The sequence below is a fragment of the Orbicella faveolata genome, unplaced genomic scaffold (assembly GCF_042242905.1).
Source record: "Orbicella faveolata isolate gen_17 unplaced genomic scaffold, um_ofav_v1 contig_46, whole genome shotgun sequence".
NCBI lineage: Eukaryota > Metazoa > Cnidaria > Anthozoa > Scleractinia > Merulinidae > Orbicella > Orbicella faveolata.
In genome coordinates, this window is record NW_028301576.1 from 15,325,001 (window position 1) to 15,338,885 (window position 13,885).

General features: G+C 39.8%; 1 protein-coding gene and 1 pseudogene across 2 annotated transcripts; both read left to right on the forward strand.

Annotated features, from left to right (window-relative positions):
- Positions 1-5,464: 5,464 nt before the first annotated feature.
- Positions 5,465-12,358, forward strand: LOC149098607 (uncharacterized; annotated as a pseudogene). Its single transcript, XR_016203539.1, has 5 exons — positions 5,465-6,849; positions 7,194-7,279; positions 7,513-7,563; positions 7,733-8,012; positions 8,195-12,358. The product of XR_016203539.1 is annotated as an uncharacterized LOC149098607 (transcript).
- A 2-nt stretch (positions 12,359-12,360) lies between these two features.
- On the forward strand, positions 12,361-13,801 carry LOC149098608 (zinc finger MYM-type protein 2-like). Its single transcript, XM_089277154.1, has 2 exons — positions 12,361-12,773; positions 12,859-13,801. The coding sequence occupies exons 1-2, from the start codon at positions 12,361-12,363 to the stop codon at positions 13,700-13,702; spliced, it is 1,257 nt and encodes a 418-aa protein (XP_089133280.1). The 3' UTR covers positions 13,703-13,801.
- The last annotated feature ends 84 nt before the right edge of the window (positions 13,802-13,885 follow it).

Here is a 13,885-nt window from a genome sequence, read left to right on the forward strand (position 1 = left end):
CGACCTTCACTGTTCATTCAATTCAAAGTAAACTGAGGCACCCCCAGTCGGTTGTAATGTCCATATCTGGTCTTCACCTCCAGCATTTCCAGTGTTTTAGAGTAGTGAAAGGTGGCAGGGTGAGCTTGATTAATGATGACCCTACTGTAAGAGTTATCTTTTTCCATTTTAAACATCCTGTCATCTTCTTTAATGCATTTTGTGTACTTGTTGGCTAATCCCAAAAGAAATCTTTTGAAAGATTCTTCATTTTGGAATTGAATTTCTTCTATGTTCTTAGTATTTTTCGTGAACACGCCACCAGTCTCCTCTGTAAGTGAAGCGGTTTTGAAACAGAGGAACACTTCCAATGGCATATGTCCCTTTAACCTGACGGTCCAAGGAGCTGAGCCATTTGTTTTTCGCCTCAGCTTGCACACAATGCTTTTGTTCCTTTGGACGACCCGTACGAAACAAGCAGATCTGCAGCAGATCTGCAACAGATCTGTTTCAGGGAAAACAGACTAACAGCAGACTAATTTATCGTCTGCAGCATCTGTTTTCAGTCTGTGCAGACGTAGTCCCTTGATCGTCTGCAAAAAATTGAGTTGCAGACGAGAAACAGTTAAAAAACAGATCTGCAGATGATCTGTCAAGTCTGCAAGCAATCTGCTAAGTAATCTGCTAGTCAAGTCATCTTGATGTCGAATTCTTTTGTCTGCAACACGAATACATGTAACTCAGATGTAACTGCAGCTGCATGACTGTCAATCGAATAAAAGAATTGTAATATACAAATTTGTATGTTCAAAGAGGCAAAGCTACAGTACACTGTAGTAACATTGAAATGCTGTTACGTCAAAGTTTACTTTTTATCTTACCTTTGAAACGCTTTTTTTCCAAAATAGAAGTCAGGGATGCCACTAAAACAGCGCCAAAAGAGCAACGCACTGCCGGCGAGCCGAGTTCTGTTTGCTCAAAATCTGCAATGTATAACTGAAATAATGTAACTCAATCTGCCTATTGTTCGCAATGATCCAGAGTCACAACAATTTCCACAATTTCCATTGTCCCGGGCTTTGTCACGAAGGCAATAGGATCTTCAGAAGCTCTGAACTGCTTCGACTCTTTTTTCCAGAGGAGAGGGACCGGCACGAGGACATGTAAACCCACCCTCTCCCCTCCCCTAGTCTCCTATTATATTTTAGTGTGTGTGTAATCTTGAGGCGGTTACCTCATTTTGTGGGAACAGGTCTAGTTTCTTCTCAGCAACAGGTGCAGGTGATAAACTTGTCCGAAAGTCATGACAATGCATGGTTGCGGGGTTTTTTGGCGCTGTTGACGTACTATAAAAAGACTGCCATAATGTCATAGTTTCATCATAACGTTTATTACTCTAGTCCTTCTCTAATTTACTAGGGAATATCGCCACAAAATCGAAAGGATCACATTCTGGCTCTTTATAGCTTATAAAAACACATTTTGTTACTACGTTGGAAAGTGGAACTACTCTCCTTTGATCCCTTAGCGACTGGAATTACATGAGACAGATGCATATTACACAGATTATCAGTCACTAAGTTGAGATCATATCTTGGCGAGAGCTCTTGAATCATTGCATAATTAAAGGCTAGGCACGTGCAGTTCAACATACAGCTTCCTGTCCCAGGACAGCTTGCCTTATACTGAAAGAAATAAAGTATTTGTCCAAAATTTGTGTTTTCACCTAATCGATACAATACAGTATAGCTGTTTCTAACACTTACTTTCCTGTATGCACTTGAGTGAAAAACCTCTTTTCCTTTTTTCATTCTCGTATAGGAAAGAACTTTCTTGGAGTCCGGGATAAATCTTAGCTCATCTGCAAGAGCACTAAATTCATCTTCAGTAAGCTCCCGTGGAGCATGCGCCCCAAGTGCAAACATATCATACATAACTTGAGTCTGCTGACTGCTCTGCAGTGACCCAACGAGACTTTGAAAGAACTTAAAGGCAGCAGAATTACTTTCATTCACAGAATCTATCATTTGAGGTAAATTTTGAACGAATGACACAGCGGTAACTATTTGAGAAGAAACGTTTTGTGTCCCATGTATCATTTTTAGAATATAACCATTTTTGTCTTCAAAATGAAAACATGAATGAGTCCAAAGGGGTCCTAGCTCCCTCACTGCTTGCGGTAAATGCAAAAGATTGTGAACATTAATAGTTTGATAGCGGAGATCATACAGAAAAGGAAACATGAAACAAAAATATTCTAGAAGTCTTTCACAATTTTGTAGTTGCAGTTCAGATATTGAGTCTTTTAAAAGAATAAATGCTGCTTGGCTAAGAATGGCAAAGTGCTGGAAGTAGTTTGTATCTAATATGCTGAACAAAACTGGTATTCCATAATAAAGCAAGAAAGACTTAAGTTCAGAGGCCTCCCAGTACTTTCTGTGATGCTCAATTGACCTTGGAGGTCTACCTATTTCTAGAGGAGGGTGAATTTCAAGCAGTCTTTTGTCTGCTTTTGAGACCTGTTCACTGATGTTGAATGGCTTGGTCGAGTTCTCTGAAGTGAACCAGAGATTCAGGAGAGTTTTCATTATGCCAAGACAAAGCCCATGCATGTAGTCAATAGCAGTTCCCTTGATGACATCATAACTTGAAAGTCCAGCTAACCACAATGGCCCTTTTATACCGTCTAAAGCTTCACCACTTTTAACTGCTGTATCTGCGTCTTGCAGTGTTTCTAAATGAGTTCTTTTCGGACCGTATGGATCAGGTTGTATAAAGGGAAATGCATGCACGTGTCCTCGCGCAGAAACTTTAACAGTTTGACCCCTCTGCTTACATTTAAAACAGCTGTAGCTTCCATTGTACTGAACAGAATTACAAACAAGACATTTTGCTGGCAGGTCACAGGTTCGCTTACCATCTCAGTGGTGTCATCCCCTGCTTTCACCTTGATGGGTGTTCCTTCGGTTTCCAGTTTCCGCAGAGAGGAATGAAATGGTTGAAAAAAATGTTAGGATGAGTGGTTTTGTGTCTCCAAACCATAGTCCAGCGAATAGCATGTTTTCCCTTTTTGTGCGTTCACTAAAAGGAAGTTTGTTTATGACAAAGTACAACGGTCATATAGAAAAATTTGATGACTTAAACACCGGGACACCATCTGTGTTCCACAATAACGAGATATTTTGCTGGAAATCTAAAACCCCAGGATGGCAGTGTTTTTTGTATTCAGAGCCATCATAAATGTCTTCAAAGTGGTTAGCATTTGTTTTGGTCCTTCTAAAACGATGTCTCAAATTTTCATAGAAGCCACTTTTAGCAAACAAGTTGCGAATCTGTGAGGCAATCGGTATTTCAATGAAGAAAGAACAAGTTACTCTTGGTTAGATCCTTTGAGCACAGAGGGTTCGGACAAGTCTCAGTAGCGCTGTTGTCAACAAGTAAAAAGCAATACGAGCAATACCAATGGTATACAAGGGGATTCTTGATTGATCGCAAAAAGTGCTGGAACTGATGAAGAGATGTGCGGCATAAATTGGGGCTGATGCAATGAAGACTAATCAGAATGAGCAAATCGTTCAGAGCACATCCAGAGAGGGTGTATCTAATGGCAAAGGTAACAACCAGTAGAAGACTTTCTGCAACCATTAGCGGGGCATTGCAATAGAGTGGTTTATGCTCATCGCTGCCCTTCTGTACATCTTTGTCTTCATTTCCAGAGAAAAATAAACTCTCAGTTGCAGCCGAGAACATTTCTTGGTAGCTTTCAGTAACATTTTCAAAGAGATCTGGCAATGTCACTCGATCTTCTTCGAGATTTCCATCACCTTGGATTTCTGAAACTTCATTTTCCACTTCCCTTCTTCTCTGCTCTGGGTCGGCAAACAGTTCAGGCTGCACTAACAGCTGTATATAGTCACAGACGTCTATAGATCTTGCCTCATACTCTTCAGTATCGAGCGAGGTAGCGGGAGTAAAAGTGAGTTCACCTACTGTCACGTGTCTACTACTGCCTCATCAGGCACTGCTTCAACAGAAATGAGGTGATTCTAGTCTTCAAATGGGGCATTGATCTGCAAAGTTATGCCCTCAATTTCAGAAAATAAACCTGGTATTTCAAATGGGGTGCTTGTGTCGATGAGTTCTCCATTTCCAGGTCCAGATGAACTGTTCAGTGGATTTCTTGCCATTAAAAACCGAGGGAAACTACTGAATATTAAAAAGTCACTGGAAAATAGCAGCTGCTGCTGACCTTTCGAAAACAGATATATGTGTAGTGATTATATGTCATTCCGTGCGAGACTTGCATGGGATGGATCTTCTGTTATCTCAATACCGTTCATTCTTGTGGTATTGTGTTCCATCTGTGAGCACGAAAACAAGCTTATCCATGAGTGCAGTCACGATATGAAGAAATATCCTAGTTTGGTAACCACTAGTTCATACTGATATGGCCTTGCTAAAGAATTAAACAAAAAAAATTAACGCAAAGTGAAAAAGGGTTTTTCGTTTCCTTTCTTAGATAGCAAACAATTGCTCTTTCATAACATTTGACTGCTGGAGAATATTAACTCATCCTGATACCAGATAGCTGCCGTGATCCAGCAGCCAATAAACGTAAAGAATTTAGATAATTTGATTTTGTGTCACTGATTCAAACATTTGCGCACGAACAAGACAGATCTTGGTCAACGACCCACAGTCAAGATCAAAGATGGCATGTGCAGTGGTATTTTGGACTGAGGTTCAACAATACAGCGTGGTTTCGTCTTCAAAAATACATGGAGATGTTGGTGAGGGCCGAGAGACAATGGTAGATTGGGAGGAGGGAAGAAAGGGAATGAAAGCAGCTAAAACTACCGCTTATCCAGCCAAAATTATCCAACTTGGAGGTGGGTGTATGTTGTACTCGCCAATTGTCTCAGTGCGAAAATTTTGTTGAACTGTTATAAATACCGTGCACAGAACTGAGTGAATTCTTATTAGGGACTAACTATCCGAAGTTTATAACAATGAATAATCAAATAAATGAAATGTTAAAGTTTCATAAAGATCAAACATTTTTCAGTTGTGCTTAATGGAGAGAGCAATCGTTACATTAGTGTTAACGCAAATTATAACTTTTAGCCACTTTATGAAATAAAATAATAGAGGACACGAAATATGTTTTCAAAGTCGACTCACTAGCCGACGTGGATCAGGTTGGAAGTGCAGAAAATAGTAAACAGGCAACTAGTTCTTAGCCCGTATTTGTTTTTAACAAATAAATTATTGTAGGCGCGCAAATTACGAATATTAATTACCATACATGTATAGCATTTTTCTTTACTCCTGCAACAGATAAATGCAGTAGGCTAACTAAAAGAATGACACAGAGATTGGTGTTGGGTGTTATTTTAAACAATTTAGTTCATTTACTCAAATCTCTAACCGTTTTGTTCTTTTCAGTTCATGGAAAAAGTCTTATCTCAAATTGCTTACTTCTTTGACCTCTCTTCCCAACACTCTCATCTCCTGTTACATATTATTCTGACGCAAGGTTTATTTAGGAAGCATTTTATGAAAAGTGAAGAAAAATAAAATAATTTGAACAAAGGAAGAAAACATTTTTTTAAAGGAAACGAAGCAAACCATTCCATCTGATTTGCATTCAATTAGTTTTCTGTTTTCCTCAAGCTAGGATTGTACATTTTACTCAACAACATTTCCATATTCTAAACTTTCAGACAATGAGGACGAACTTGATCTTCATTGTATGCAACTGGCTGAGAAAATGGAAACAAACAACGTCTCTGGTAAAAGACAGCGAAAAAATCCAGAATGGCAAGAGAAAGCAATGAAATGGATTTTATCGTGTCAAGAGTGGTGCCATCAGAACCTGAGGAAACTAGTGACAGCAACGAAGTTCAACAGCCTCCTCAGCAGCAGCTACAACAACAGGGTGAAAACCAACAGCAGTATCAGGAAAAACAACCACAGCAAGAGCAAAAGGAGCAGCAGGCAAGAAAACGAAGTAAATCAAATACGAAAAAGACACAAGACAAAGTCAATACCAGATCGGAAAGAACAACAGCAGAAGTCAAGTAAGAAGGAGGAGCAAAAAAAGAAAAAAATGCGCAAATCAAGGCAGGAAGAACACAAGCTGCAGCCTTCTTCAAGGACAGGCTTTCTGCAGCAGATAATCAGAACAAGGAACAACCTGCTGGACTTGTAAACCATTCACCATCACCGCCTTCACATCCACACAGTCCGCTTTTGCAAAATACATCATTGCCCACAGTGACTCTACCTGCACCTTCACACACAGTGAGCCAACCAATGTACGGTCTCTCTCCGCTCTTAGTTAATCTTCCTTCGCAAAGTCCAGATCAGTCAAGAATGAATCTGCCGAGGGAAACTGATCCCCCTTCGCTCGGTGTTAATCCACTAACCTTGCACCGCAATCCGCTGTCACACACAAGTCTTCCTACACAGAGTTCAACCTTGTACAATGCAAGTCTTCTGCAGCCTTCGCAAAGTTCGCCTGAACACATGAGTCTGCATATGGGTCACCGTCTCCCTTCAGACCTAAATCCGCAACTGCAAAGTCTGTTTTCACCGATTTCCGTCCATAGTAATCCTGTCGATCTCACCATTCTGCCCTCAGTTGCAGCACCTACCCTAGGGGAAACAGGGTCTCTGATAAGATCGTCCTTGCATAATGTAGAATGCAGCCCTTCCCCATCTAGTGCGATGACACTGGATAGTAGTTTTGGCAGTTTGAGTGACAACTACTGCAGTGCCGGGGATGACGAGCACATGGCTGAAGTAGTAATGCCATGTGAACGCTGCTCACAACTGGTTAACGAGCCTTGAGGAAGCGTCAGTTACCAGGTAAGGAGGTTTCTGCAATATGTTTAGTTCTCTTTTCTTTTCAACATTTTTAAACTTGTGCAAATAGGACATCCTGTTGTTTTATGGGTTTAGCAATCAATATTCCTGATGAAAGAGAAAATTTATGAAATGCAACTGAGGCACGAAAAGGGCAATTGTTTGGCTCATACAGTTTACAGTGACGTTGGATAATTACAGGCCATTGAAAATCAATAAAAAGCACTTCTAATGCAGCATTTAAATTTTTGAAAGCATGCCTGTACATTTTCTATTTTTGTCATTTAATTATCACTATTTATTATTAAGTATCTGACAAAAAATATGGCTATTTTTGTTCTGTTTAGCTCTTTCCAGTAGCGACAACATTGGTTTCCTAGAGGACATTTAAAAGGCTTACAAAGAAAATTCTGCTGCAGAATTGAAACAGGAGGTAAACAAAATTAAGACATGTCATATTTTCTCAACAGACTCTGAGGTTGGCGCTCAGTTGTTCACCCTACTTCATGTATTGTGAGTGGCTGGGGATCTTTTCTGCTAAAGATCAAATATATTTTGGAGGTTTCAAACGTACACAAAGCCACCGAGAGCACGTTGAAATAAGTTATGAAAACTTCTTCTATACTCAACACAAATTTTATTTGATATTTGCTTTTTTCTCTTTAGAATGGTGTTTTGTATGAGGTGAGCAAGACAACGGAAACCAATTCCACCTTGGTAAGTTTAACAATGCTTTAATGACTCACTGTCCTTAAAATACAGTTTATCAAGGGAAAATGAGCAGTTATAATTTAAACTGGCATAACAAATATCCACATTATATTCACTAAACGTCACACTTATACTGGCATTTTTTCTCACACCTGTACATTTTTTCTCCCAGCAGATTGAGAAACAGTCTGCTCACCAGGTTGAGAAGTTCCATGTCAAGGGCCAAGGAAGACAAGAACTTGTTCCCGGATCAGGAGTGTACATCTTGTCTGTAAGGTTGCACTCCATCCACAGTCAATGTGGAACACACCCACAAAAATTGTTCCTGCTTCTCGTCGAGGCTTTCTCTTCTAAGGAAACACTGACAACAAGTCTTGCACACGGATCACGTGCGAAGACAGACACAGCATCCTTAGGCAAGGCTTTAAATCAGGATGTAGTGAACACCATTAAAGGTAAGTGTCATCAAGCATCATGATCCTTAAGAACACTAAAAGCACAAACACAATCAAACAGCAGTGCGCAATTTGCTAATGTCTAAAGCTTCAGATCCATTCTTCACGAGAAATGACTATACTTGTATTGAAATTAATATTTTTTTTGTTTGTAATGATCCTGTGTTCTGTTATCTTTTTAGCATATTCTGGAAGGTTTGCTACTTTAAACAATGTGGACTTTCCAGTTAGCCAGATGAACAGAATGTTGACAAATAAAGTGGGAACAGCCAAAAGAAAGAAACTGAAGGAGCTGCAAGTAACTAAAAATACAGATATAACAGAGTAAATAGATAATGTAGGGCACTTTCAATTTGTCAGAGGAGGCCGGTCAGATAGGTAGTCTTTAATTTGAATTGGGCCTTAAAATGCTCACGAGATTGTCCCGCGGAACCACCAGGACAGCTGCGTATAATATTTATGCCGGCAATTGGCTAATTTAATTTGACAGGTAAAATATGACTAACAGTAGAAATTATTCTGTTCTTGAATACACAGGACTGGCCGTTCAATTCTGACAAATATAAAGGGGCCTTAAGTTTCTCATAACACTCAGTTCCAGTATTCGTCTTTTTTTACCCAGAACTTTAAGTTATTTGGGATATATTAGTTAAACAACAATTATTGTCATCACAATTTAATATTATGTAAAGATATTTACTTATTAAGACAAGAACTGATACTGGTTACTGTTACCTATAAGCAGAAACAATAAAAATTAACATGAATAGAATGACTCCTTTAAAAATATCTTCTTCTAAGCTAAAACAAAAACGCTGTGTCTAGAAAACCCGGCAACCGGCAAGTGATTTTAAAGCAATTAGCCCGGTTTGGCAGTCTGGAATATTAGGATTAGAAATGTCACGTGCTTCAAACACTATCAGTTGGCTTTGGAGTTTATTTTTTCAAGCAAAATCCCGGAGAAACATATCAGAGTATTAGGCATACTATAAAATGTAGACGTCTTCAACACACTCGAAACACTCGTATAATTATACTCTGACCCCTGAAGTATGATATTTGTTTAGAAATGCCATGTGAGTCTATTTAGAGACCGTGCCAGGCATTTTATAGCTTTTCATAATGTTTCGATTTAGAAGACGATCAACGGATTTAGGAACGGCTTCATTCATTGCCGAAATTATTCATTTAAGCAATAAAAAAGCCTACTATAATGTTTAAAATGAACGTACCCACTCACTTTTTGGTGATAGTGATGGCAAGCTATAGATGAGTCGCAGGTGGTCACAGCCTCACATCACATCAATGATCTATCAGTAGTGGTATGGGCTAGTCCAGTACAGATTTGACAGATATTGTGATGCAAATGAAAAGGTATTGTTATGGAAAGGAGTTCTATCGTTTTCTCGAGTTTGACGTATCCATGGTAACCAGAAGCCCCGCCCCCTTTGACATCATTAATCTCGTTTCCGTATTGACCGAGTAAAAAGCCTGGTTTCTAAAATAGAGCACACGCATTGTAATCAGGATTTTAATACTAAACTTTGCTTTAAATCAAACAGAGTCTGATATTTCATTTGTCAACTTTTATTGAATAATAACAACATGAACTCCGAAGGGAGAATCAATTACAATTTTAACTTTTTCTTCACCTGCATGATTCTTTTCACAATCTTTTCAGTCACCGTTTTGTTGCCGGGTAACCTCGTTATGGCCTTAATCATCTTTGTATCTGCTTTCCACTTGTCTTGCAAATTCTTAGCGCGACTGTAATCGATGTCGTGTTGTTTGGCAATCTTCTCCAGTCAGTTGATGCCTGGGTCTCCTCGTTTCAGTCTCTTTGCCAACTTGGTCCCAGGCCCCATGTACTGGTACCCAGGCCAGTGAAATTCAATCCCCGTCTTGCCTAGCAATTTTTGAATCTCAAAACCACATCCACGTTGGCGATACTTGCGCATACGGGTCTTAGTCCATGTCATAATCGTGTTTTAGATTTCTTCTCAGTTTCTTTCCTTTGGCCCAGTCTTCCCAACCACTCATAGGTTTTAAACGTTCAGCCTTGTTTTTGCGTTTGCCCTTGCCTTTGCGCTTGTCTTTACCCAGGAGAATGTCAGCCTTTCTTAGGAACATTCCCAGATCTGAGTCAGGTGGTGGAATGGGTGTTTTACCAGCGGGTTGCTTCTTTTTAACACCTGACGTAGACGGTGTAACTTCTTCCTTGATCTTTTGTGTTTTTGTACCTCGAGAAGCGTTCTTAATAAATTGTTTGAACATGGTTTCCAACAGACCCCTCACCAAATCTCCTTCCTCCCCATCTTCCTCTTCACCAACATCAGCACTATTGCTCGACAAAGGACCAATTTGTCTGATACGTTTGGTTAAACGACCTCTCTGACGAGCTAGAGGTTTAATTTTCTTGATGGTGATTGAATCTGGAATTGATTTATCACGGAGTATCACATGACTTTCGGCGGCCAATCGACCCACTTTGTTCAACAAGGCATTGTCGGTGATTTCTCCTTTGCAATACTGAACCAATTGGTCAAACTCTTTTGTGGGTACCATCATGACCTCTTCTGTCATCCTCGAAATGTTGTTGGAGTAACGTTTCATAGCAGTCTTGCCAGTAACGAACCTCTTGATGAGCCTTTTCTAGTTTCAGCTCCAGGCTACGTTTTGTTTCCTCTACTGTAGAACACTCCTTACACAACAGGATGGTCGCATCTGCTTCGGTCTTGTCGCGGTGTCGTTTGCAAGCTGAACTCAGATCCTCGTACTTAAATGCCATCTGCTCTTCAAGGAGGGCGTTGTAAGCTCGATGCCAATGTTCCACATCACGTTTCAGGGCGTCTTCTCTTTCGTTGGCTTGTTGTAATAACCTGACCAATTTGCTCAAGGTGTCTTTGGGTTTGGGGACGAAGTCGTAACCTTGCAGTGGACAACCGTGGGCATCTCTGGTGTTTAACATCGACATGCTTGGAACACGTAGTTCAAACCTTGCCAGAATCCACTACCTTTTTGTTTTTGGAGATGTTCTCTTCGCCTCTTGACCGAGTTTCTGCCTTTCCCCACCTCGCGTACGACTGAATTCAGATGACAGAATAATCAGATGATGAACTGAGTTGAACTGAATTACAAGTGAGTTGGAGGCGAGTATAGCACGACATCTGAATCAACTGTCAAGCTGCACTGGTGCCTCAGTCAAACTATACACAATCCAATCTATTGAAAAAGATGGCGACCAGTACATTTATCAAAAATTCTTAGCGCACGAAAACCCTAAAAACACTGATGAAAACTCACAGAAGTTATGAAAACTTCAAAGCTGAGATAAACAATGTTGTTAGTTTGGAGAATGTCCCCTCTACTTTAGTGCTCTCCAAAAGTCACAAGATGTCTTCGTTTGTATTTTAATCACACAGTCACCATTTAATCACATCAAGTACAATTCTTGAACTGTCCGTAATTCTACTCGATCCTATTCTTGTATTAGCTATCTTAGTTTTGTCACACAGGAATTTCCGGTAATTGTTAATTCTTATCTACTAGCTCAGTTTACATCAATGTGAAATCGCCATGCCCTATTTGTCACGCAACATGCTAACAAGACGTTTCCGACACACACTCCCCTCATATGGTTCGCTATCGAAGCATATGTCATAATCCTGTTTCAATCACGCGATTTGAGTCTTGAACTATTAAATCACATATGAGCGGTAAAACGATAATCAGTCCTCGATCAACGTCACTTCCTATTGACGATTTCAAAATTCACAGTTCAGGCTGTGTACTGATTCCCTCAAACAAAACAATGATATATTCTACTGCTAATGGATCAGTTTTCACGAACTGATTTACCGTTCGTATTTCACATTGTTCAGCATCTGCAAGTTGTTTCATTCGTACCCTTGCTGCTGATGCTGCATCTCTTTTAGGGCGGAAATCCTGAGCCTGTGGGTTTAAGTGCGGGTCTGCCACTGGAGTGTTGAGATCACACTCGAGTTCCAATGGGTACAAATGTTGTACGTAATAGATAAAAAACGAGTGCGAGTTTTTCATCAGGGGTTCCAAACACCGAGAAACAGATGAAAGCACGACGCCGAAGGCGGAGTGCTTTTATTGTTTCGAGGTGTTTGGAACCCCTGATGAAAAACGAAGCACGAGTTTTTGAGCTGGCTTCTCAAAGTAGCATGAGAATTTTTTTCGAAGAATAGGTAATTAGTAGGCGTGCTCAATAGGCTATTGTCTGTTTTTTATTCATATGGTAAATGAAATGAATCTTTTATATGCGGCCATGTGGGCAAGTTTTAAAGGTTGAATTTTTAATAAATTAACATTATGCCGCGTGATGGAGATCGAGTGGAGATCAGAACGTTTTCGAGTTCCAAAAACCTCTTCTCAAGAAAATGTTTTGGTGAATGATGCTGTTCCAGTTTCAACTAAGTATAAAAACAAGTGGGCTGTGAACATTTTTGCCGAATGGCAGAGGTTGAGAGAGGTTAAAGTTCTGGTATTAGATTGTGGCGGTCTCTTCAAGGACTACGATTTACACAATGTTACCGCTGTGAGTGTAGATATTGCTGGAATGGACGCTCTGTCGCTGAACTATTGGTTGTCAAAATTTGTGATGGAGGTAGCTAAAAAGTCCGGTGAAAGATACCCTCCGAAGTCTGTTTATGGTATCATTTGTGCCCTCAAGCATTATTTGGAGGAGAAAAATGGATCAGAAGCTTTGAATCCTCTGGACGCTAGTGACAAAAGGTACTTGACAACTTTTAGACCGAATTGGTTAGTAATTTAAAATGCACTGTTTCAGGACTTTAATTTTGTGTGTTATTTTTTGAAGGTTTGTCCTTTTCCGACGTTGCTTAGATGCCGAGATGAAGAATGGCGTTCGAGAAGGGCTTCACATTAAGTGTAAGAAAGAGGAAAAGGAGTTTGTGAGCGAGCAAGAAGAAGCAGTATTCTGGCAAAAGAAATTGCTGGGAACTACATCAGCTAAGTCGTTATTGAACACGATCTATTTCTACAACGGAAAAGTTTTTGGGTTGCAGGGGGGAGATCACAGAAATATTGTTGTAAACAACTTTGAAATTGGTCCAAATTTTATTAAGTTTGAAGAAAATGCCTCTAAAACTTATCATGGAGGTCTTTGTGATCTAAAGTATGTGCCGCGAGTGGTCAAGCACGTTTGTCATTCTATTGAGGAAAAGCACGAGCCGTGCCTTGTTGAGATATTCAGATTGTATGTAGGGTTAGTTGAGACTCATGCAAAGGAAGTTACTGCATTTTACTTTAAGCCATCAAAAACTAGGTTCGCATTCGATAAAGCGCCCGTAGGCATCAACAGCTTGAACAAGATTTTGCCTGACATGTGCGACGCGGCAGGCTTTAAACGCAAAACCGCTCACAGTTTGCGCATTACTTGTGTTTCCTCCCTGTTCAATTCTGGGGTTGAAGAAAAATTGATTCGCGAAAGGTCGGGGCATCGTTCTAATGCATTGTTGCAGTACGAAAAGCCTACAGAAGAAAATGTGTCTAAAGTTTCAAAGATCCTAGGTCCAAGTGTTGTTAGTACAACTACATGTTTTACCACAGAGAAACAGGATCAATCTTTAACGGATGTTGTTTTCCAGAAAGGAAAATTCAAAAACTGTACAATTAATGTAACGATGTCTAAGAAGGAATAATATGTTGCTGTATTGTTGTTGTAAGCAATGATTTAAGCGGGAAAAATGCTGTATTTAGAATTATAATTAAGACTGATTAAAATTCAAGTTTCTTGATCAGTGTCTTGATCAGTTTTTGAACTAATCTACCGTGTGTTGATCGGTATGTTCATTGGGTATCAACATACATGCACCTGACCCAAT